Source organism: Palaemon carinicauda, chromosome 3 (genome assembly GCF_036898095.1).
Source record: "Palaemon carinicauda isolate YSFRI2023 chromosome 3, ASM3689809v2, whole genome shotgun sequence".
NCBI lineage: Eukaryota > Metazoa > Arthropoda > Malacostraca > Decapoda > Palaemonidae > Palaemon > Palaemon carinicauda.
In genome coordinates, this window is record NC_090727.1 from 44477081 (window position 1) to 44504580 (window position 27500).

General features: G+C 35.1%; 1 protein-coding gene across 1 annotated transcript in view; it reads right to left on the minus strand.

Moving 5' to 3' along the window:
* LOC137631599 (endothelin-converting enzyme homolog) overlaps positions 1 to 27500 on the minus strand; it is a 122907-nt gene that overhangs the window by 29313 nt on the left and 66094 nt on the right. Inside the window, exon 6 of the mRNA XM_068363470.1 lies at positions 21895 to 22080. Coding sequence (XP_068219571.1) covers positions 21895 to 22080 — 186 coding nt within the window. The remainder of the gene's footprint in view (positions 1 to 21894; positions 22081 to 27500) is intronic.

A 27500-nucleotide genomic window follows, 5' to 3' on the forward strand; every position in this document is an offset into this window, starting at 1 on the left:
ATAAAAGAACATTACATAAGCCCTTATTCATATCTCGTATGGTCACAAAACACTCAAACAGTTACATAAGACTTCGTAAAAAAAAATATGTGAAATAAGAATTTAATTCTTAAAAATAACGTAAATTTACATATACTGACTTGAATAAAGAGTACAATGAAATTAACAACGCAAGTCTTACATAATTTACGTAATAAACTTATGTCTACACAAGAGGAACTTATTTCTTTAATGCACAAATGAAATTTATCAACAAAATACATTAATGATTTACGGTAGTTGCTCTACACTAGACCAGCTCCATATATATATAGTTGCTCTACACTAGACCAGCTCCATATATACATATATATATATATATATGTAATGATTAGAATAGTAATATTACATGTTTAAAACAAATGACGTAATATGTCATGTTGGTTGGAAGAGCTGACCGTGAGATTTGCTATGGTCAACTCAAATTGTAAGCAGGATGTAAGATGCTAAGTTGCCATTCTTTCTTAGTGTCAACACATTGTCTCTTCGTGTGAAAGTTTGTGACGTCACCGGATGCAGGTGTCTTCCGATTCCGTCACTTGGTTAAGAAAAAGCAAGTATACGATATTTGTGATATCGGTAATTTATTCAGTTCATATCTAAACTTCACCAGAATTGGTCATGTGGACCAACACAGCTTCCTCCAGTGATGGAGATGTTTAACTCAGTTGTTTATTCACAATAAAACTTAAAAACCACTAAGATGTGTTCAATAAACCATTTAAATACATCTGAAAACAACTCGTACTCAAATGTGTGCTTAAGACAGTAGCACACCAATAAATGGTGGCAGCGGTGGGATGAGTTAGCTTCAATCAATAAAATTATGGATTTGTTAAATGAACATTCAGATAATATCGTTCAAATTATGGAAGTACAGGATTTGTTAGCAACATTAACGTATTATGATTCAAAGATAGATCACATACATAACAGAATTGCACATTTCATTGAGAAATCCAAGGATTATGTAGAAGCTATCACGTTAGCAACTAAAGGTGTATTGTCGCCCCATTTGTTGCCTATACGTTACTTAAAATTAGTTCTGGAGAACACTAGGGATAAACTAGGCTATGTTCCTTTGTTAGACGAACATAGGTTAGAATTTTATTACAGCCTAATTACAGTAAACGTAGATAATAACAAGATTAGGATTACAATTCCCTTTGATTCTTCTGATGCCTGGCAATCTTACAGGATATCACCATTTCCGACTTTCATGACGAATCACTCAAATCCAGTAATATCCAGTTTGACAGGACACGTATTGATTTCCCCAGACAAGGAAACATATACGGTCATTAAAGACTTAAATCAATTAACTCACTGTTCAGACGCAATGGATAGAAAAATATGTACAGCTGACTCATTTGAATTCCGTAAAAACTTGATGGATTCATGCGAGTTAGGTGTAGTGCTAGACGGTGCTCTCTCCCATACAAGTGAAAATTGTCTGGATAAGCTTTATCCCTTTGACAATAAAGAATTCAATTGCAGACTAAATAATGGCTCGTGGATACGATACGACAAGGACGGCTTCAATGTATCATGCCCTGACGGATCCACATCCTTCAACAACATCTTCGTCGCAGCAGATGGCTGTATCGGGACTTCCCCGAATTCCATGGTGACTGGCCTACGGACAATCATCAGAGAACGAGCTTACTTCGCGAACTTCACGTGGACCTCTACAACACCCGCACTTCCTCTCCCCTATAAAGGAAGTGTGGCGAAACGCTTAATGAAACTTACCGAAAAGGACCACCTGTCGCCGACTTACAAAGAGATTCTTCACCCTATATTACTAGCAGGTTTATGTGTAACGGTGTTAATTTTTATCGCCGTGAACATCCTTGTTTGGCGTAGGTTACGGCACAGCAAGCAGCTACAAAGGAACGAGTTGAATAGCCCTGACAATACCCCTTACCTGATCCAGTTCAAAGCTGTATGAGTGGCCACCTCATTTGCTAAGGGAGTAATTTGTCAGGATGATGTTTGTATGAAAAGCTGATTAGTACGCTAGTAATATGTAATTAAAGAAATTCTCTACATTTGCATTGTTAAAAATACATTTAAAATAACATTTAAAAAAATAAATAAAATAAAAAAGGATATAAATCATTTTTTTCTCTCGGCATCTAATAAAAATATATAAGCCGGAATGTTAAAAAAGAAAAGAGAAAAAAAAAAAAAAGAAAAAAATATAAGATATATAACAGAATCTATGGGCATCTAATAAAATGTATCAGCCCTATATATAAATATATATATATATATATATATATGTACGAAACCGTGGTACGTGTACGTACCAGGAATTTGTATTTGTGCACTAAAAATTGAGTATCTTGTTTCTGACAAAGGTAACAATTATTCTTTATCAAGTTACCGAATCATTTGTAAGTCAGAATTTGTTTTGTTTTTTGGTACCATGTAATCGTTTGCTAGCAATGTACCATATATATGATCTTGGTTTTATCATGCATTTTTCTTTTTGCTTTGGTAATATCTTTTTTGTATGCATTATTGTTATTATTTTTGATGTGCCTATTTGGACATTCGTCCTCAGTTGGATATAGCTAGTTTTGAACAAAGAATGATACGTATGTCCAGTCACACCTAATAACCATGTTTCGGCTTGTTGTTAAATTTTTGTAAAAAAATTGAGATAGCTGGCCGAGCTTATGTAATGATTAGAATAGTAATATTACATGTTTAAAACAAATGACGTAATATGTCATGTTGGTTGGAAGAGCTGACCGTGAGATTAGCTATGGTCAACTCAAATTGTAAGCAGGATGTAAGATGCTAAGTTGCCATTCTTTCTTAGTGTCAACACATTGTCTCTTCGTGTGAAAGTTTGTGACGTCACCGGATGCAGGTGTCTTCCGATTCCGTCACTTGGTTAAGAAAAAGCAAGTATACGATATTTGTGATATCGGTAATTTATTCAGTTCATATCTAAACTTCACCAGAATTGGTCATGTGGACCAACACAGCTTCCTCCAGTGATGGAGATGTTTAACTCAGTTGTTTATTCACAATAAAACTTAAAAACCACTAAGATGTGTTCAATAAACCATTTAAATACATCTGAAAACAACTCATACTCAAATGTGTGCTTAAGACAGTAGCAGACCAATATATATATATATATATATATATATATATATATATATATATATATATATATATATATATATATATATATATATAAATGTAATTAGAGTACTGTAAATGATAGTTTATTTTAGTTTCCATTACTTCCATTCGAAACATGCTCAGTCGCTAAACAAGATTGGTCCCAATGTTCTATCTATCTTAATGACATTCTAATATCCTGGAAAATGGCCCAAGAACATAAATTATTCAAAAGGTTTAGGAACCATTGCATCATAACATGAAAAACATGCAAAATTTCTAGGTCAATTAGTGAAGCCAGAGGGTATTCAACACTGCCCCAGTATAGTGAAGGCTATCCTAGAGTATCCCTAGGTTGAGTACTTCCAAGTGACTAGTATTTTAGGGATTCTTGGATATTATGGCAAGTTTGTCAGAAATTTTGCAGAAATAGAGAGACCTTTAGATGTGTTAAAAGAAGAAAAATTGAATGAAGTGAGGAGTTGCAGAAGAGAGGCTTTACAATCAATTGAAATATTTTTTTCACAAGAGGTAAATTACTTGCATATACTAGATTTGACAGTCAGTTTTTGTGACAGTAAACGAGTAATATAACTAACAGCAGAGTAATTTCAGAGCGAGAGCGAGACCGGGACTAGAGAGCAACTCGTATATTTTGCTTCTCAGCTGTTAAAAGGAGCAGAGAGAGAAAGAAAAAAAAACTATGGTACCCCCAATCCAGGGGATTTGGCAATTCCATTTGCTTATGAATGGGAATAATATGGTACGGTAAGTGTAGTTTCAGCGAATATTAATTTCCTAGAGTACTTCCGTACTAAAAACTATGAATCTTGATATGTAGCAAAGAGGAAGTTGGATGCATTCACAACTGGGGGGATACATTGTTCAAAGAAGCACATCTTGTGTGGATTCTGGATAAGGGGCTGGGATAACTCCTGTAGGACGAGTAGTACTCTGTCATCGGAGCCTCAAAAAAAGGCAAAGTTAGAGGATCGTATCCATACAATTACCTTGTTGCTGGATATAGCATAGTGAATGTGCAAGACGGAAGACTAAATTTATTCCTCGAAGAAAATTGGCTAAATGGTCATCACACCCAATGAGCGTTACCATGGAGGCGTAGATTCGACTTTGCATGTTAAGAGACTATTGAGAGAAGCAGAAATCAATCCGAGTCCTTCTATGGTGTAGTTTTGGAGTTGAACCTTGAAAAAAACAACACATTCAATAATCTTGGCATTTATGTCCCCCTCTTTGGTGTGGCAACAGAAGAATTCTAGGAAGTACAAATGCAAGAAGTCTTGATTAAATAATTACCAAGTTGTAATTAATGAGATAGTTTCAAAATCTACAGTAGATTCAAAACAATTTAAAAGATCTGAGCTTATAAAAATTCATTAATACAGTGTTCAAGCATGTAAAATTTGTGAAGGTGGAGTAGACTAAAACTAGAGAATATTCATGCTCACGCAGTTAACTAGATTTGTCTTTTTCTCTTCATTTGTGTTCAAAACTGAAGGGCCTAATCTAAAGGGTGATTTAAAAAGAATAAGGAGCTCAGGGAAGGCAAGTCTGTTAACCATCAAAAAAATTAATTTTTTTAAGATCTTTTAGTTGAGCAACAATCATCTGCAGTTGGGTTTTCCATTTTCTGAAAATTAATTGTCACTATTATGATGATAGGGGATAGTGAGAAGGAAACTAGATAAACCTGATGAATAGCCTAAAGTAAAGTTACCCACAGGGTTATAAAAGAGATCGTATACTCTATACGAGCTCATTCCAATGTGGGTTAAAGTTTCTGGTCCTGGGAAAGATTGGTTCGCCTCCCTGCCCATAAGGCCATCGTAGATAATGGATGGAGGACTCTAGGCTTTGTTTAATAAGTAAATAACTGTAAAGATTGGGCAATAAATCTATTTTCGTCATGGACCAATTATTCATTAACCCTTTCACGATGTCTCGTACAATGGTTGATGTCTATTAACGTGTGCATCCTGAATAAATCCAAAAGTATAAAATAGTTTTTTTTTATGCATATGGCAACAACATGATTTAATCTAATAATCATCAAACCCATCTCCTAGCTCTCATTGAGACCTTGGAGGAATAATTAATACTCCTGAACCAAGTCTCAATGGATTCACAGTCGATGGTTTAAGATATCTCTAATGGCCCCCTCGTGCATAGTCTCTTTTCGCCTGTTATCCCTGAATTCACTCAACCGAGAACTGTGGCCTAGTCCATTAGAAGCTAAAGCTCGCACAATTCAATGCAAGGTTGATGCCTTTTAACACCGCATCCATCCACATGAACATAACCTCAACCAACCCTTTTACTCAAATGTACACCATCCTACACAATTTTGCTCCCATCTCCAGCGCTAAACAACTGGCGTCCCACTACACTACTCATTTCCATCTTTCTCGCATACCACATATCTCTCTGTTGATCCCCATTCTTGACCCTTCCCGCTACCTTTCAGATCATTGCCATTGATGCATCCCCATTGATGCTATCTGCTACAATAGCATCTACTCTCTCTAGCCACTCATGTACCACAAAGTCTACCTCACTTGCACCTAACTTCCGGCCATCAAATAGCATTTGGCTACATTCTCCTACAAATTCCAACTGAATGGGATGCCAGTACCATGGTCGAACACTCTGTACCAACAAGGACCCTCGTACCCCTTCCCCCAACCTTGACGCAGCTAGTGGCATAGAACTGGGAAGGTGAACCAGCCACCTTCTGGTAGTTTCTCTAGATTTTTATTCTACCCTACCTCAGCAGCCAAACCATGGATGTGGACTTAAAATTGGACACTTGCCATAGATATGGTAAGATGTGATTAGAATACCTACACACAAATGCCAAATTAATGGTAGTTTCCAAACAATCACGCTTCTATCTAGATAACCCTTCCAATTGTAATGGTTAGTTGGTGAAAATATTCATCTGCTACTCACTCCAGTTCAGCCATACCAAATGCCTATATGCTGAAACTTGGGTCAGCTTTGCTCATCTGCAGGTACATGTTTAGGATGCTCCCCTCCATGTACAGTGGTACAAAGCTTGATATAGCCTCGACAATTTGAAGATTAGCTATCAACTTTAGCTTTGTCAACCAGGTAGTAAGATCCCTCAGTCCACATAGAGTCTCATCACATCCCCACCTATACTCTATCAAAAGTTCTATGACTGTCAGACCAGGGTCTTTTCCAAAATACTTACGAATCAAACTCAAAATACGGTAGACATCTCATTCCGCATAACGAACCTAGTCGGCTTATCCCCAAAAGCATATTAAGATCATAAATGTCCGAAGCTAACCATTGTATAGTACCTTTTTAAGAAAGAGATAAGAACCTCAAGCAGCAATGTGGAGGACGAACAATTTTGTATTAACAAGAAAATAAAAAACTATCATATCTCACTAATAGTGTATGCTTTTTATTTTCAAAAATTTTATTTTTGGCAAGGAAGTATAGTTTGGAATTAGGCTGCTACCACGAAAAAAGGTTTTATATTAATTTTATTTTTTTTCTTTCAATGGAATTTCTCTTAGCGCACCGATTCTCCTTTCGGTGCATATGATCTCTTGACCTTGTCCTTAAGGGTTATCAGCAAAAGAAAGGGGGACTGTATGCAGGCTCTAAAGATGGTTTACTGCAAAATGCACAATAGATATTCGTTGCTAGACATGATGGAGATTATCATCACCAGATGAATGCCAGCGTGTTTGAAAAATAGTTCCGTATGAAACCCCATCCCTAAAGTTCCTGAACCGTCTGTTATAGTCAAAGATGACGGCCCCAAGCACTCCATAAATCTATGGCTGCCTATGCAAGAGCCCGTGTTTTCCATAAAGTAAAGGAATCAAGCAAGCAAGTAAGCAAAACTCAGTTAAGATAGAGAATTCATCGACATCGTCACCTAAGAAAGCTATCATCAAATAATGGCTTATCAGAAATAGGGAGAATTCAAAAGAACATTTGCTAAAATGAGAATCGTTACAAATGGCAAAAAGTAAACAAGGAAAATGTGAAATAACTGTCATTGATAAGATTGCAGCAGAGTACAGCCAAAAAGTGATTCAACCACCGACTCATTACTGCCAATATAACCCTATTGTGCTTAACTGTATATGGTGCCAAGTGAAAAACCATGCAGCAAGAAAAAATTAATTCATTGTGAGAGACTTGAAGGGGCTACTGGAAGAATCATGGGATAAAATAATAAAGGAGATTGGACCAAGGCTGTAAGACATGCCGAGACTTTGCAATATGAAGATGGAGAGAAGAATATTGCTATAGATAAATAGCTTGACTCACTTGTCATTGATCTCGACTCCTCTGATGACGACAACGACGATGACTTGCCATAAAGCCAATGTTTTTACCAAGAATTTATTTATGTATTGATGAAAAAGTTAAAAAACAACTTTTTGTTTCGATTCAAAAGATAAGTTTATTAAAAGATGCTACGTATAATTCAAATATCTTTACAGCAGTATTTACTTTATACAGAAGTATTTACTTTATCCATTAATACAAGGAATTATATAAAATGTAGGAACGAATAAATAGAACAGGGGATGCAAATAAACAAGTAGCTGGTTGTAGGCTACTTATAGAAGCCAAGTAACAGGTTATAGGCTACTTATAGAAGCTAACCTTTCTCTGCGACTCCCAAGGTCTAAAGCAAATTTTCCCCCAGGTCTTTAATCTAGCTTTACTTCAGGTGTGCTTGTTTTAAGACTTGTAAAGGAAAGTGATCGAAAGAGGATTTTTCTACCAAGTAATTGGAGAAAGGCTGACACATAGCAATCAGCTTCGATCAGTTTGGACCCACCTCCCGAGCCAAACGCACTGACAAGTAGCAGCTCCCAGCGAGTTCAACGCTGCCCACATCCCTGTCTTAGCTAGCTGCTTTTTTACAGCTAGTTGGGAACTAGGCTCAGAGTACAGTCGGCTGGCTGGCTGAAATTTTTGACCTAGCCACTACACTATCGACTCTCAGATGAGCGCACATAAGGAAATATCCTTTTCTGAATACAGGGACCAAAATTTTGTGAAGGAAATGAAGAGTACAAAAGCATATGACAGCAGGATCATCAAATGCTCAAACCGATGCTATAGCAAAACTGAGCCCTGCATAGACTGCGACAACTACCGCAATGACAAAGATAAGATAATCCACCAGTTGAAATTTGACCCTGCATGTAACCTGCACAGAGCCCTCACTAGCAGCAAAAAAATCTTTAGCAGCATCCACTTCCCCAACAGCAACCACCCCACCAGCAGAGCCCACCTTACCACTAGCAGCCACAGCACCGCTAGCATCTACCTCACCAGCTGCAGCCACCTTGCCAGCACCGTCCTCCTCACCAGCAGCACCAACCTCGGGTAGAATGTAGTTTGTTGGGACAGGCTATAGCTTTCTTAATACTTGTCAAATCTTTTTTCTTTATATGGAAAATGTTCCTTATAATGATCCGATATACCATAATACTGTATAAAGTTACTTTATATTACCTTTATACCTTTACCACGGCAATATTTTCTGAGTTCAGCCCGGTCTGCATGCAAGTCACGGGTAGCTCCTGCTTAGTTTCTAAACTTTTCCAATTGATACAGCCCGTGTCATCCCAGGCTATGAAGCGTTCGTTTTTACAATTCAATACTGTCCCATCAACTTACATTCTTACCCCTCTGTTAAGTTTGTAGTTGGTTGGGACACGTCCTTTACAGTGGCATTTAATACTGTTGTAATAATTATCATGAATTGTTAGGTGGGGGAAAGGTCGTTATAATGCATCGGTCACTGAAGCCATGGCCAAGTTACTCAATCGTAATAGTTTCTCCCAAAAAAAACACCAGTTAGGCGGCGCTCCGTTCGCCTATCAGCTGGTGGAGCAAGCTTGAACATTTATTGATAATTGGACCTATGTTTTCGCTAATCCCAACAATCTAAATTCTTAACCCTTTGTTAAGATTGTAGTTTGTTAGGGCACGTCCTGGAATTATGTCGAACACTAATTTGATATATACTGTATACAACCAAAGGTTAGGTTAGTCAACATCTAGTTAAGATGTTTTGGTAGATTAAGCCAGTGTCAAACAGTCCACCTGAACTAAACTTTTGTTTCCATACACTTGTAGGCCTACTTTTCTTGACCGCGTGATTTCAAAATTTTTAATCCCCCCCACCCCCGCGACCCGAGATTGACCTGGACAGAAGTGTTCCCTATAGTTTTTCTTTGAGCGATGTTGAGTTTATTACTCATATAGATCAGCTTGATGCATTGAGGACGATAAGGTTTTTAGAGCTACGGGACTTTACTTGCATTATCCCAAAATTCCTTCATTTTTTTATTTCATGAAGGGCTCTTGGTGATTTTAGGGGTCCCTGTGAAAAGTGTAAAGTTGGTGATGTTGCCCTTATGTGCGATGGCCGCAATGTGCACACTGGCCAATACATATTCAATGGGTGTGGGAACCGCAAGTGTCGCAAAAAATTCACAATGGAGCAGGGCCCATTCTTCGAGCGCTCACAGGTTTTCATTTTAGGGAAGAAAATTGTCGGACCAGGGCACATTGTGGAAGTGGATGAGAGTAAGTTCGGCAAGAGGAAGTATAACATCGGGAAACCTGCATTTTTACACCCAATCAAGCGCCTTTACCTGCTCAAAGCCAGTCCTCTCTTCTTGCCAATTCCTGGATGTTCTCCCTCCACAATCCATCCTCCCGCTACTAACATTCGGCCCTCCACCAGCCGTTCTTCCACAAGTGACGCCCGACCTTGCACTAGTCGCGTGAATTGAAGTCCTCCACCTAATCCTCCACCGACGAAGAGGTTGAAGGCGCAAGAACCCGAGGATTTCGACTTAAGCGACTACGAATATTAAGGTAATCCTGAGTAACTTTTTTATTATTACAATGTGGTTAAAATAGAGTGCTGCCCATCGTCTTTATTGTGTAGGAGAGAGACCTGGGAAGGGGTTGTGACCTGAGAGCTACTAGGTTAGGTTAGGTGGTTTTGTGGTGTTTGTATGGCAGCGACAGTGTTTGGGGGGTTGCGGGAGTTGTTAGGTCATTACGAAGGCAAGGACATGGCTTGTAGGTCAGGTTGCGTTAGTTGTTAACTGTTCTCGCACGTTTCCGACATTCACGCATCGAGTAGTTCTAGTGTGTAGATTGTTGGGACAAGCATTTACAAATTTAGTGAATTCATCATTGCATTCTTTTAAATTCCCGAGAAAAAGTCGCTTACTGACTTTTTTTACGCTATTTTCTGGAGATCGCGACCCTGTCCTAGAATGTAATTTGTTGGGACAAGCATTTACAAAACTAGTTAATTCAATACTATTTCATTCCATGATCATTCCCTTGAAAAAGAGCCCATTTTTGACATTTTTTACTCTAATTTCAGGCGGTCCAAAGCCCCTTCCAACAAACTACAAAGGCTCCGCAACCTCATCTGATCAGCTTTCCAAGTTCAAGCTGTCAGAGACTGGAGATACTCCATCTTATTCAGCTGTAGCTCCCATTGCAGCTGCAAATCCCACGCTCAAGATCACAGCAAGAGCCAACCTCAAGGGTGACCTCATAATTACCCCGAAGACCATAATAGCGCCAGCCTTCTACAAATGGAAGCCTCCCTGATGTACCTGGACCAGGCGAAGCACCTAAGGAAAGCTGTGGTCTGCAATTACCCTGTCAAGATTCCACTTCAATTCATTACGGGTTGCTACAACATCACTAAAGCAGAATGCCTAAAGACCAACAGAAATGTATCCACTAGGAAGGTCATGGTTACCTTTATCGAGCCCATCCCACCATCCCTTGACCTTGGAATCTGGTGTGTGCACGAGGCAAATTTTTTGTACAATGGGAGAATCTGGTTCTGTGAAAAACCATATATAAAACGTGCTAATATTACAAATACATCTTCGTACGGTAGCTTTGATCGTGAAAAAACGCTACCACGGTTAGGGTCGATCTTCTTTCGGCAATAACTATTTGAACACCAAAAAACTTAGCTTTGCCACTATTCGCCGATTTTCCATCATACTTATAGCGCATATCACCATTACGGCATTTTGCGCAAATGCCGGAAAAATTATATTTGCACAGAAAAATTACCTAAAAGTCCCATTTTATATAAATATTTTGTAAAATCATCACGTGTTGTAAAATTCACAATCCTAACCATACTAGGGTTGACAATTGAAAAAAGATTCGCCGGTATCTACACACTGATTAGTTGTCATCGCGCCGCGTGGGTAAAGAATGAGCATTTCCGACCCTCTGTGTGTGCTCCCATGACCGTATTTGAATTTTTAGAAAAAAGGGCGTATACTGTAATTGGGTAAAAAAATTAATCCCTCGGTCAAGTGGGGTCCCATAGGGTCGTTTCAAATTGCCCCAACCGATAATTACCGTATTTCCCGTATCATAAGACGCACCTTTTTTCATGAAAAATGCCTCCCCTCAAACACCAAGCTATTGACATACAAGCACTCAAATTCACGAGAGAGAATATACACCTACAATTATCATTCATATGTTATAAATTCATTTATTTTTATATTGCACTTCATTTAATGAAGTCCAGTAGCAAATTATTTGTTTGTTTTGGTAATCTGCTGATGACTCGCCAACCCCCTTCTGCCAACAAACATGCCATCTAGTGGTCTTGTAGCAGACGCCACTATGACATATTAGTTGTTTATGCAGTATGACATATTAGTTGTTTATGCAGTATATATCTTTTTTCTCATATTTTGTTGATATTTTGTAATAAAGCAATATATTGATAATGACTTTGTTGCCCGAGTTCCGAAATAATACAAACGGACAGTTGCTGAATACACCTTGGAAAAAACTTGTTAGATGAGTGCAGTATTACCAAGTTAGCAGAAACGTAACTAGACCTAGAATCACACAAACAGTAGCAAAAGTATTCCACCTTATAGACTTTCTAGATTTCTTTATTATACTTTCCACCTTATAGACTTTCTAGATTTCTTTAATCAATAATTACATTTTTTGTGAAAATTTTTAGGCTATATTAGGAATTTTCAAAATATTACTAGATTTCACCTCTAAAATTTTATGAAGAACCTTTAGCAACACTGCTTTCATGTAAACAACACTTGAAACACCAAACACCACGACTAAACGTGTAGTTGTGGTGGAAACTACGACAGGTTTAGTGGTTTCTTATATGAATATGTAATAAAATTGGGATAATCGGCATATGGCTAAATAATATCAACTTGAACATTTCATAATACAGTACACCCAAAATAAGGAAAGTTACTGTGCCAGACAATAATCACGCTGGAGTCGCTAACCAGGGATTTCTGCCAAGTTTTTAGAATCCTCAATTTTTTTTTCTAAAACTACCTGATAATTTAAGGGTGCGTCTTACTACTTTTAGCGTCTTATGACGCGAAAAATACGGTAATTCAGTATTCCGCCGCTATTGCGCTGTTGATTCGATCAGAACGTCATCTACAGGGAATTCTAAGAACGGTGGGAGTGAGAAACTGCGTGGCAAGGTTCAGAGCTCGTTAGTCTTATAAATTTCACGTCAAATCAGATGGTTTTTAAAATATTTGTATATCAATATAGTAAGTACATACCCAGGGTATTTATAACATTCTGAACAGTCTTTATTCTATACAAGTTTTCGATAAAGTTGAAAATAAGGTGGCCGTTATCTTACATACAGGTGGCCACTGTCGTACATACATCCTGAAACCTTTCCCAAGTACCCAAATTGTGTCTTGCCCCATCATGCCTGGAACAGGAGGTGTCCAGAGCACTTGAAATAGATTGAGGCAATGACAACCCACTGACAACCACAGCAGCAGCAGCAGTACTGATGCAGCCATCCACTTCTACAGTAACTGCAGCACGACGCGCAGACGCAGCCGCCTGAGCCGCAGAGGGTCCCACGTCGCAGACCTATCCAGCAACCTGGCACCGTCCTTGCTCCCGACCCAGTTATCCTTACTCCACCTATACCATCTCCCTCCCCACCCTCCCCCCAACCCCTCCTTCACCCACCAACCAAAATCCCTGCCCCTTAAGCAAATCATCCCCGTCATCCTCCACCTTGTGTCAAGAGTCTGCACAGTTTTTTAAAATCCCCCTTCACGTTCAGATTTTGTTCAATCTCTCCCGAGTCCCACACTCTCACCCACTCCTTGAGCAGAAATAAGTTATAACCTAAAATTGCTAATTTTCTTCAACTAACATTTCTTTTCTCTCCTATCCCAGTCTCTTCTACTTCACTGGGATTTGCTGCTATAAAACTCTTCTCTAATCCTAAAACTCTTCCTTTCGGCTCCAGTCTGATCCTGATTTTTTGGCCTAGCAGTCATCCTCTTGGGGTTGAGCAACTGCACCTTGTTCCAGGCAGCCACGCTTTTTGAACTGAGCGGCTGTGCCTACCTTTCCAAATCCTGTGCTTGGTTGTGCTGTCTGCAAAAGGTTCCTACTTCGGTTCTGAAAGTGCCTAGTTATAATAACTTAAAATATTGACTTCTGCATCTACGCTCCTGGTGCGGAGCAGCTGCTTAATTGAGGTGTGTGCACCTTGGGGCTAGTGCCTTGTGCCAAGAGCCCCTGGTCTGCTATAAGCCGGGCATTCTGAACGAACGAACAAATGGTCAGCTTCGATTGGAATGACTTATAGTCCGATTTGGTATTATTGTACTGTATTACAGGGTAATGTAACCTAGGGAAAAAAAACTTATTTTCTATAGAAAAAGGTCTGCTCTCTTCGAAAATGACACTCGTTCCAGTCACAAATGAACATTCAGAAATTTATATACATCTTTATCCACCGATAATGGGGGACCCCCAGTGGGAACTCGGGGTTTTGGGTGGGGAAAACATACTGGGGAAACGGTATATAATGGTAAAACAAGCCTTTTCTTCTCTATACCTTCTTGGATGTATAATAAACGAATGAAAAAATATGCTAATTATCTATATCCTATACTAACGGTATATTTTTCATTTATTTTTTGACATTCTACGGGTCGGTTGTAGTCGCTCTCGTTCGTTCGTTTGTACATAGCAGTTCTTGACCTCCTGCGCATAAACTCCTCCCACCTGCGCAAAAACTCCGCCTCCACCAGAAGGATTACTTCTTCTCTTATAACCCCTACCCATTTTCCTCTACGTCATTTTACCCACCACATTCAAGTATTCTACTTTACCCGGTTTATTAAAGTATTTTACTTGATCCAGTACAATTACACCATTCCTTTTATGTAATACCCACGTATACATATTTCGTTTGACCAAAGAATTACACATTTTATTATCCGATCTTATAAAATCACCTCATTTTATATGCCCATTAAATATTATGTATCATACACTCCATTTTATCTTTCTATATTACTTTTATATATTTTGTTATTACCTTGTCATGCCCAGATTTCACATAAATACTTTCTCTGGACAAGTTTCCCATTCTGGTTCATTCACGTTTACTCTCTACACTCCGTTGTTTTTCCGTTAAGCAATCATGAACCCATACGTATATAAAGTTTGCACAGGAGGCTTAATATTTCCCAACCCCCACCTTCCAACAAACCCTTTTCCGTGGAAACCTTTGTCCAAGTCAGGTCTTTGTAGTTCAAGTGAGGTCTTTTTACGTATTTTACGATTGAAGTTGTAGAAACTTGTAGCGGCTGCAGTATTCCATACTTAAAAGCATTTCGGTGAATTCCAAATATTGGCAATTTTCTTAAATCTCAATGTATTAGCCTAACATTTACAGTATCCCAAGTGCAGTACTAAAACTAAGATAGCTAAGACAAAGAAGAAAAGGCGATGTGGATATACAGAAGTTAAGACGTCACAGTCACAACACCCCGGTGACCTACAAGTTTCGTCGTCCCAGTCATAAAAGTCAGTCATTAATTTATTTAATTTTAATGTGTTAGTTTTACTAGTTTTTTAGCGTGCACAGCTCAACATTACCGCTTGCCAGTACATACGAGCTTGATGTTTTATTTTCATGCGAGCGGAGCGAGCCGACGGCTGAACAAGAACCATTATATTTAGTGTTGCTAACGTTAGCATAACATTGCTAAAGTTAGCGTATCATTGCCCGGTGACCAAAAGACCCGAATTGGAACAAGACCCACTATATCTAAACATGTCAACAGAAAATATATGTTTTTCTCTCGTAAATAACGTGATTCAACTGGTTTTCACCTTCATTTCAACAGCAACAACAATATCAACAACCAGTTCGGCTACTTGAAGTTAGTCGTACTGGTTGTTGTTTGTTTGCGGTTGAAATGAAGGTCAAATTCGGTTAAATCACGTTAATTACTACAGGAAAACATATTTTCTGTTCGAAATGACAATCTGTAATACAGTAAAACTTTACCTCAGACTTTTTCCTGCCATGGTATAGGAGGGGTAGATAGTTTCCGGCTATTACAAATTTTAGTTGGCCTAAGTGGCAGAGTCGCTATTAAAACACTAACAACAGACATGCACGATGGCTCAAATTTCTCAGCTCTGCTGTGTGGGGTCATTGATTATGTGGGCAACCAAAGTGTCGACCAAGGAGATTCTAAACTCGGGTCAGGTTAACCTAGGTCATTAAGTTGATGGCTTACACGTTGCCCTTTTCTTTACGCACTCATTCCTACCCACTAATATCACACAATCCAGCCATGACTTTCCTACTCTAGGGTATAATTACACACGCTCACATGATTCTACCTTCAACTATCATGTTGACCTTGAAGACCTCCTTCAGGTACTTCCTCGTTCCTTGAACTTCTTCCCAAATTCCAAATTGCTTATTGCTCCCATGAAGTTATGAACATAGTCTTACATAAGGTAAGGCAATCTACACACACATGAACATAGCTCCCCTTCATTCCCTCTTTATCACGGCTCTCCCTTGGCTCACCACATTAATAAATGAACTGATCATATCTCCAATTTGAGATGGTAAACACAACATATCAAACATCAATGCTCCGATGTTTTCTATTAAGCATTTCAAAGTTACTGATTATATATCATCAATGACTTTCAGTACTCTTGAAATTTACCAGTATTGATCATTAATAATATATGATGATAAAAAGCAGATAAAAATCAAATCTTCATAAACTAACAAAAACCATCAGACAATCTTTGAAAGCTTATATCATAGCTGCATGGTAGCCTATCCAGTACTGATCCATTTGCCAATTACCAGTTTTCAAGCTGTAGCTTGTAATTAGTATTCCCACTTCCTTTATTTCAATTGTCAGTTGTTTAATAGTTTAAAACAATTTTATATGTAAATTTACGAATAATCGGTGTGTGCTATATAACGATAGGAAACAACGTCCCATAAAAAGGGATGATATTGTCAATGCATTACTAACTTCTATTTGTAACTGTATTTGTTACTCGATAAATTCAATTATACTGTACCATGTTCCTTGTTTGAAACAAATGGTTCGTTGAATCTCAAACCCTATTTTCTTTATTATACTGCATTCTATATTACAAAAGAAATCACCCCCTAGTTCATATGATGCTTGCCAAAGGATAACGAAAAGAGCAACAACAACTATAATAAAAGCAAATCAAAATTATCCTGTAACAATGGCGATAAAAATAAACACAATAATAACAATAATAATAAAGTTGATGACCAAAGAACCTGTTGCAAAACTAAAAACAATTATGTTTGCCAAGAATCAGCATAATAATGATAATATAAACAATAACAATGACAATGATAATGATTATGATAGAAGAGCATAATACAAAAAGAGCTCAACGATATATTTTACCGCCAAACAAGAAGTGCAAATTCGCACTCAAAACAATTGCCTCTTCATTCCAGTGTCTGGCGGGCCATTCCTCCAGAGAGCTTTCACTCTTATGGTATATTCTTTATTTCTCAGAAAAAAAAGATGCATTATGTGGCTCCATGAAATTTTGCAGCGTCGAACTCGCATCCATCAGCGAAATAAATTTCCTTCTTTGTATCCTACTTACAATTGGGAAGAGAAAACGCTGGGATCATCAGATTATATATCATATCCCATTAGTCATTTCTTTTGGAAATAACAGCAAGCCATTAAGAGGCCATTATTTCTGGTGGTCGTTTACGAGATTCGATTCATATGAGAGATATATTTATTTTCACCTCAGCAAATATTGAGTGATATATATTATTGATTTATATGGATTTAATTACATTTTACTATGATCTTGGATTTATAATTGAGAAAGAAAAAAAAAGAAAAGTCTTAAGAACAAAGAGAAACCTTTATAAATATATTTTTAAGCTGCGTTGCTCAGATGGGACCAGTTTTGAAAACTCTACGTCAAATCCTTTGCAACGTGAAATTATGAACTTTATCGTAAAAAGAAGTGGTAAAACATGGATCGCCTAGATGGGAATACAGAAACTACATTGCAGAGAAAATACCGGAGCAACAAGACCACACACTGTCATAAGGAAATGTGCAGCTCTAAAGGGAATAGAATGCTAGATGAAGGCAACTTAGCAATCTGGATTTTCTGAAGGGGCCGAGTAAACCTTACAAGAGGTAACATTCCTGAAGAACAAACATCAATCCTGTTGCTAGATTAGAATCAGCCGGAAAACTCTTTTAAAGTTTCGAGAAAACCATTTATGTATTTTAAAATAATCTAAAAAATATTTTCATTTCAAAGAATCTAAAAAGTTTCCATTTATCATTACTTCACTAATTTTGTAGGAACCAAATGTTTTTGTATCTTGATTATTCACCACCATAGTTCTCATGTAAAATTGTAATTCCATCAATCTAAGACTGTAGACCTGACCAGTAATCACTGAAGAAGAATCACTCAAAGTGATTAATGTTATCCAGAAAAAAAAAACCATAATAAATCGAAGATTGGAAATTTGGGGAAAATCAATGAGAAATCAAATAAAATAGCAGGATTATCCAAAACAATAACTAAAATCCCAAGACATTCGTAAACCAGAGCAAAGGAAGAAGCATCAAATTCATGATAGAATTTTAACAGGGTACCAACAACAATTTAGGACTGGAAATAGATATGAGTAAAACTAGGATAATGATCAATGAAAACGAAGAGACAACACTTAATAAAAGACAGTAAGCTTATCCCAAGGACATGGAACTTGAATAAAAAGAAGGATAAGCATAGGATTGAGACCTTTTAGTAAAAGAAGAGAGATTATGAAACCAAAATGCTAATTTCTTAAAAAAGGAAAGCATTTAATCAGATTACCCTGCCAGTATTAACTAATGCATCAGAAACTTGGAGCCTTAGAACATAAGCTAGTTAAAAGTCTAAGAGCTATGGAAAGAATAATGATGGAAATACCATTAAGGGACATAAAATTAACAACATGGATACGAAAAAAAAAGTAAAGGATATTCTAACAATAAGTAAGAAAGAAATGGACATGGGCAGGACATATGAGAATGACAGGTAACGGATGGTCAAGAAAAATGACAGAATGAGGTCCTAGAGATTGCAAACGATGAAGGGGAAGGAAGAGAAGAGGATGGATTTATAAGCTAGGAAAATTTGCAGTTATAGATTGGCATAGTAAGACCATAAAAAGATGGGTATGGAAGGACATGTCTGAGACCCTTGTCCTGCAGTGGACTAACAATGGCTGATATGTATATAGAGAAATATATACACAGACATATATTCATAAACACACACACACACACACACACACACACACACACATATATATATATATATATAATTATATATAATATCTAATAAATATATATATATATATATATATATATATATATATATATATATATATATATATATATATATATATAATTATATATATCTAATAAATAAATATATATAGATATATATATAGATATATATATATATATATATATATATATATATATATATATATATATATATATATATATATAATATATATATAATATATATATATATATATATATATATATATATATATATATATATATATATATATATATATATATATATATATATATATATATATATATATAATATAATATCTAATGAAAATCCATACCACGATATATAACCATAACTCATGTTCCAGAGACCTAATAATACTAAGTACAGCATACTGTGATTCCTCCTCTGCCTTTATCTGATTTGCCCAATTATCTGTGCTCAATATTTTTCACATTCATTCTTCATATTGGAATTTTTCCACAGGCAAGAATTTTAAAGAAAATCATTCAAAGTGTCTTTCACTTACTTAAGAAATAACATGAAGCGATTGATCTAAACAGTTCTTTTAATGAAGGCCCTAAATACCAATAAGCTTACCCTTAAGAAAACAAAAACACACATACAAACAGAAAAAGTTAATAAAAGTTGGGATCAACCATAAGAGTTCTCTAACAGTAATTAGTTTCTCATCTGGACAACTTCGCCAGGTAAACCTTTGAAGGCGATCACTTCAAAGAGTCAAATTTCCAAGAACATTGCAAGACTGACGAAGACCCGAAATTATGCGAGGCTACCGAAAACCACGTCTCGACTTTATTACGTGAGTAGGCTCACCACTATAACATTCGGTAATATATGTCGCTTATTCTATAAATCCTAAGTGATCTTAAATGCTGTTCTTTAATTAATAAAGACCCTTGTCAATGATGACAATGTAATTTTAAATGCAGCCTTTTAAAGTCAGCTCGAAGCGACTTGAAACACTAAATTATCAAAACTATCATTATAACACTGAAAATAAGGAAATGCCTTCTTTAATTTATTTCAATCCTATTCATGGGATGAGATATTTTCCAATTTACTACTAATTTCTAAATTTATTTTCTCAATTCAAATGCTTAGGCTACCTTTCATTGTACAGATTTCTAAGAACATGAAATTTTTTATTTTTACATATTTTGAAATATTATGAAAGAAACACGCTTTCACGTATTAAGGTATTAATTAATGATATAAATTTTGTTTATAATAAATGAACAACGATAACGGAACTAAATGCCGTTTGATAAGCACCAGTCTCATATATAAATGGCTGTTAAAAGTCTAAAGCCTTATCTAATGCACCTACCGGGGTTCCATTTTTTTTTCTTTCTCAAACTTAGTTCGTAAACATCTTGGGGGGCAGAAGTTGAATAGTCTTAATTAAAGAATTTCTTCTTATTTAAACTCTAGCTAGTTTTTTTTTTTAATTTTCTGTTATGAGATTTTCAAGTTTTCATTTCAGAACACCTCGTAATGCATACAAACTTGGGTGCGAGTGACAAAAAATAATGCTTAAGCAGAATTATTAAAAAAAAATCATTATTCATCTGAACCTATTCAATTTTCGTGTTTGCTTGCGCGTATGTATGGAAAAGAGACATTCATAAATTTATTAGCTTGAATGGTTCAGTTTACAATTTTCTTTTGAAAAAAAGTAGGGTAGCTAAAATAAGAGATTATATTTACATATATATATATATATATATATATATATATATATATATATATATATATATATATATATATATATACATACATATACATATACAGTACATTATATATATATATATATATATATATATATATATATATATATATATATATATATATATATATACATATACAGTACATTATATATATATATATATATATATATATATATGTATATATATATATATATATATACATATACATATACAGTACATTATATATACAGTATATATATATATATATATATATATATATATATATATATATATATACATACATATACAGTACACATATGTATACTATATATATATATATATACATATATACATACATATATATACATATATACATATACATACATATATATACATATACATATTCATATATATATATACATGTATATACATATACATGTATATATATGTGTATATATATACGCATACATTATACATATATATATATATATATATATATATATATATATATAAATATATATACAAATATATATACATAATTATACATATATATACATATATATACATACACAAACATATATATATATATACATAAACATATATACATATACACATACAAATACATACATATATACATACAAATACATACATACATACAAATACATACATACATACATACATACATAGGCTACATACATACACACACACACACATATATATATATATATATATATATATATATATATATATATATATATATATATATATATATATATATATATATATATATATATATATATACATGCTTGCGCGCACTCCTATATTACAAAAAATCCCGTAAATATAATTTTTTTCAGTAATTTTACTTTTCAATGTAATAAAGCTTGCATATAGTAGTTGTTTTTTATTTCTTTAAAACTTTAGGCGTACAATAACAATGCATGTGTTAATGTAACGAGCATTGTCGTAGGTCAACGAGATATTAATTTTAAAGTACTGCTAATCATGAAGGGAAAGTACGATGCTAGTGAATGCAAGTAAAAATGTGAAATAAATTGAAATTGCTGCAAGCTGGAAAAAGATGCACTAAACTAAAGTGCTTTCGAGGAACGACCTTTGTGGAAAATACTCTTTCATGGTATATGAAATGAAGAAATACTTGACAATTTAACGATACTTAACACTTCTGTCTTTCTTTGTGGGTACTTACCAATGCAAACTTGGTTTCGAACGCAATAAGTTCGTCTATGTGAGAGGTATTTGGGGACTGCCCACCGGCCAGCGAGGTAACAGTTTCTTCCATAAGTGCTCTGTATGCGGAAAGGTAGCCCGCGTATTCCTCGTTGCTTGTATTGAGGAAGTAATTTCTTGCTAACGCTGGCGATCCTTTGTAAAACTGAAAAAGAAGGAGAGTATTACGTATTTTCTTACCTTCGTTTAATATGAATTTCTCTACTTTTCCAAGTTTCATTTCCTTATTTCCTTTCCTCACTGGGCTATTTTTCCCTATCGGAGCCCCTGGGCTAATAGCATCTTGCTTTTCCAATTAGGGTTGTAGCTTGGATAGTAATAATAATAATAATAATAATAATAATAATAATAATAATAATAATAATAATAATAATAATAATAATGTGCAGTGTAGGAATATCGCACATGCTAGTGATTTCATCTAAAGGAAAAAAAAATATTTCGTTATCAGAAATTCGTCCACGGTTGAAAAGTGACAAATATGGCTTTAATTCTTAAGTTTTACTATTTTGAATGAACCAAAGACACTAATGACACTAATCGTATAAGGCATTTAATATATAAAGTCATAATTATAGAGGAGATACCTGGTGTTACAAAATTGGTTGGCCCTTTCATATAAGAAATTGATTTCAGTAACGTTGGAATGGACTTAATTCATTCCCATATCTTAAGAGTAAGTACTAGCAAATTTTCAATTCTGGGACGATCCGATGATAATGTCTTACAATAAACCATCATTGTATGAGAGTTATTTGACTACTTACCAGTTGCTTAGAGCTTAAAAACAACAGAAAATGCATCTAAACTTCACACCTTCAACAAAGCCCAATTCAGTATCAATTATTGCGAGACCAAACTCCAAAGAAAACTATCATTTTAAATCTACTGAGATTTTGCGTTATCCTTCAAGACTAGAGTAGACTAAAATTCATGTCTAGTATAAAAAAAACTTTAGCTTCTACTACATACTCTCACTTTGCATTTTTTTTTTCGTGGTGGCATTGGGCATTCCACGTATGAATGTTTCTGCACTGTACAAACAGCATGTATTAAAAGTTTTAAACTATTATGTTCCTAATTTACCGTCAATTCTACCTTTTAAAACTAACCAAATATTGAAGGTTTTAAAACTGAATATGATTTTTTTCCTTAGATTTTATTATTTCCAAAAATTCAGTCTATGGTTTACCTAATATATATAAATACAATAGTTATAAAAAGATACATTACAATATTAATAATAATTTTAATTAGAAATATTCAAAATAATTAAATGTATTTTTCGGTAAAATTATTTACAAAAAAAAATATTTAATTGTATATTTAGAATCCACCTGGATCTCTGCATTTTTCCATACTTGAAGGTTGGATAATTCAACAATATACCATTTTTATAACCCTGTCCCAATCCCACATTGATATCACACAAGAACATCTTTGTAGTGATCTTATGGTTTTTTTTTAATAAGGTTATAAGCCGAACCTAATTTATGTCAAGAGGTTGACACGTTGAAGATTACATAATTTAATTATTTCTTTAAAAAACTAAGTCAGCAAGTCTTCCCCTAAAGGGAAGAAGTAAAACATATCGATCATGTTATCGATATTTCCGCATTTATTACAAACCCAGCCACTAGAAATGTTCAGTTTATTACAATCTTTCTTCTGTGTAAGTTTTGAGTGCCAATATATAAATGCCTAGCATTTGGGTCAATGAATTTATCACGTATATTTTTCAATACATAAATCAAAGTAAATAATGGCTACATTCAGTATGTACTCATTATTTTCCATCAAAACCATATACATCTTCATTGTTTTTACATTTGGAAATTGCTGCATTTTCACCACCTTTCTAGTGAAATCGATTGCAGTACCGAAAATGGAAAATTAAACCACTTAACCTTATCTTATGTTACATGACTAATTACATTCCAATACTTCCCTGGTTAACAAATGTTATACTTTTTCCACAAAACAATAGCTTGGAACTTTACATAATCATTTATTATTTCAATTACTCCCTTTAACTTTGGAAGATACAGAGTTCATATACTTGATGGTTGACAATCACAGTTCCAAAGATATCTAGATATAAATTCCTCCAAAATTTTAATCCTTTAACAGAAAAAGAGTGAGCTACATACCAAACTTTATAGATAATTTTTAAATTTAGTAAAATTGTTTTATGGAACGTTAACTTTCTCAAGCATAGCTGACTAATGACCTTTTACCAAAGCATTACAGATTATTTCCCAAATTAGTCTTACAACATTTTGAAAATGGTCACACTATATTACCCCTAAAATTTACAGCTGTCTGCTTGTACTTTCAAATAACTAATTGACTATGAAAATCTACCTTCCCATAATCCATCTCTATTAAATACTAGTTTTTCTCAAATCAAGTTTTTGTCCCACTCAATTATTTTAATAATTTCAAATAACTTGGTAACCAAATTGTGTAGCAATTTGATATAATTTACAAAGTTGCAACGCAAAAAAAGACATAGTATATCGCAGATAAAAAATTAACTGTATGGTCTTTGGTTGTTGTATTGTAGCCAACAATTCCTGTTGGCACGGGGCTATCCCTTTTTCGGCCAGTAGGCGCTTGGTCTGCGAACACAATTTATCTTAACCGAGAGGGTCACTCATCATTTTTTTTTTTTTTGCCCAACAACGTAAAGCTCTTCCACCCTCGTATGCTTTACTAGCAATGCGATATATTAAGGGTATAGACCGGTCTAACCTAATCCACACATCGACATCGAGAAGCATACTTATCTTGTTGCTGGAGCTCTTTCAAGAAATGGAGTTCCGTGAAGTTAATACGCGTTTCGCAGACACTGTATTTAAAAAGAAAAATAAAAAAAAAAAACTACACGCACAGTAAAGACGTTTCTTCATTGTGTACTGAGCGGCTGCTTCCTTGGGCTGCTTATACTAGAATGATTTAGTTTTACTGAACGATTGCTGTTAGTCGCCTATTGTCTGAAGACACTACTGTCCTTCAAACCGCTTGTTATCGCAAAACTTAATACTTAATTGTTTATCTATTTATTCTATTATTTTAGAAAGTTATTATACTATTTTTGGTATATACTTTATTAGTAAATTCTTTGTTTTTCATTGATGTTAGTTTATAACGATAGTATTTACTTTTCTGTTTCCATTACGGGTCCCGCGAACTATAGAAGTTTTTTCAATGCTTATTTTAACTGGAACGAAACAATAATTCGATCATGGGTCCGAGTCTAATGCCAAAATGGAATTATTTATTGCTAACCCCATGGCTATAATTACCTAATTTCTAACATTATTTCTCTCATTTTCTTTTCGAAGACAACAGATGCATCAATATCTTCTTGAATACTTTCACAATATACTCTGATTTTTTATTTATTTTTTATTAAATTTCTTTTGCGAATAGTTTTTCATAACTCCTAGTATAATGTAGTATTACATTTATATTTCAAAAGTTTTAATATTTTCAGTCATAATTCCTGATGGGTTTACTACATTTCTCATTCCTATATAAATATGAATTCCTCGCCATTTATTTTTTCTTCTATTTTTATCCTAAGTCCTTCACCCATTTCCCCCCTTCAATGGAATTTATCCTAGTTTTCAATTAATTAATTTCTTCACCTCTTTCACCCGATAAGATTGCAACCCCGTAATTCTTCAAACGAAAACCGATATTCAACGCTCCTTATCTCTCGTGATTAAATACTCTAGTTGAATTAGAATTTTTCAAATCCTCCTCGGCAAATATTCACTATTGAAGCAAGTTCTTGAATTCTCTTTTCACCTTTTCGAAATTTCCTCAAAGTTGGCTAAAATTATCCTTCACTATATCTGCGCCATGCCCACACACTTCTGCAATGGACTGCTCCCCTGCTTCAAGCTCGTGTTATAACTGCCTTTATAGCCTAGCTAGGGTAGTTGTCTACTACATGAACAATTACATCTTTGAAGAAAAGACAAATCAAGATTATTTTTTTTAGAACTACACCAATTCATATAGAAACAGAGAGGAAGAAAGCAAACGAAAAAAAAATTGTAGAGGAGGAGGGGTTGGAGGGCAGGCCAGTGGTGTTTGGAAACAAGGCATCAGTGGGGGAATCCGTTCAAAAACAAGTGCCTTTCGATCTCTGTCATTTTTCGCTGCGTTGAAGATAGAAAAATAACATATTTAAGTTTTGCCCATTTCCTTTCGAGATTAACACGGAGGGCAATTTCCCGCCATTGTGTAATTCTATTTTCACTTATGTTTCTCCATAAGAACACTACTGTTTCAAAGTTTTAATCTACGAAAGTGAGTAACAACGAGAGAGAGAGAGAGAGAGAGAGAGAGAGAGAGAGAGAGAGAGAGAGAGAGAGAGAGAGAGAGAGATGCGGATACGTCTACACTCATAGCACGTTACTTATTCTGAGTAAATTTCCGTGAACATTTTACAATGCAGTGGACAAACCAGCTTGTAGGAATATATTGGACATGAGAAAATTTTCAAATAGAGCTTTAGTAAACTGATAATTATATAGCAATAATTTGGTCGAACATATACCACATTAATTGTAGCAAACTAAAGTTTCCTTAACCTTAAATTATTCTTAACCTCCCAAAATGCATCGGAAACAAGACTACTATCGGAACTGATCTCATTTATTAGTTATCAAGCTCGAGTCTAATATTCCTACGACACTAATCGTAGAAAATGGCCCACTTGTCCCAGATCGACAGCGATAAAGGACATATGAGCATTCACTCGCGAAAAGCCTTTCACTAAGAGTTGCTGCTGAGAAGTGCCGGCGACTGAAGGGGCGGCTGTCAGAGAGGCGTGTCCCATGCATGGAGTCTCGTGGAAGTGGTTCTCTGGGGGATCTCTACTCTACTTGATATTTCTCTGTACCATTCATGCTTGGGAAGTCTTTTTCAGTAATAAATATAGACAACAGGTGTCAGATATATGGCAGTTCTTTATCATATTTCCCGTTTGTCCGCATCTTAAACACATCTTTACTACACACACACGCACGCACACATAAATTCTCCGTAAGAATATACTGTTATCATCGGTATTTCAGTAAAATACATGACTAATTTTACCATACTTTATTATATTTTACGGTTTGGTGACCGTAATATCACTCCTTAACGCCAATATATCTTTTTAAAACGGTAAATGCCTGGCAATATTTATTCCAGGATTTGAAGGCTTTTTTTTTCACAGCAAATTTTTAACAGTAGTCCAGAATACAAATTGAATACAATAAACTAAAAATATGGTAAGGGGATGGTATAATTTTCTTTACTTTCAGCAAAGTCGTTTCAGGACCGGTCAGTAACCTTTGAAAAGGACTGAAACTGAACTTGTTCGTTTTCATGATATCAACCTTTCCATATCTGTTCAAAAGGTCAATAAAATATAGTTCCTCTAGCTCAAAAGTTGTATAAGTAGATATACAGTATACGTATATTTAGCATTCTGGTTAAATACTCAAAAACTTTAGTAAGGAATTCTTTTTTTTTAATATTCGTCAACTATGTTCAAATACT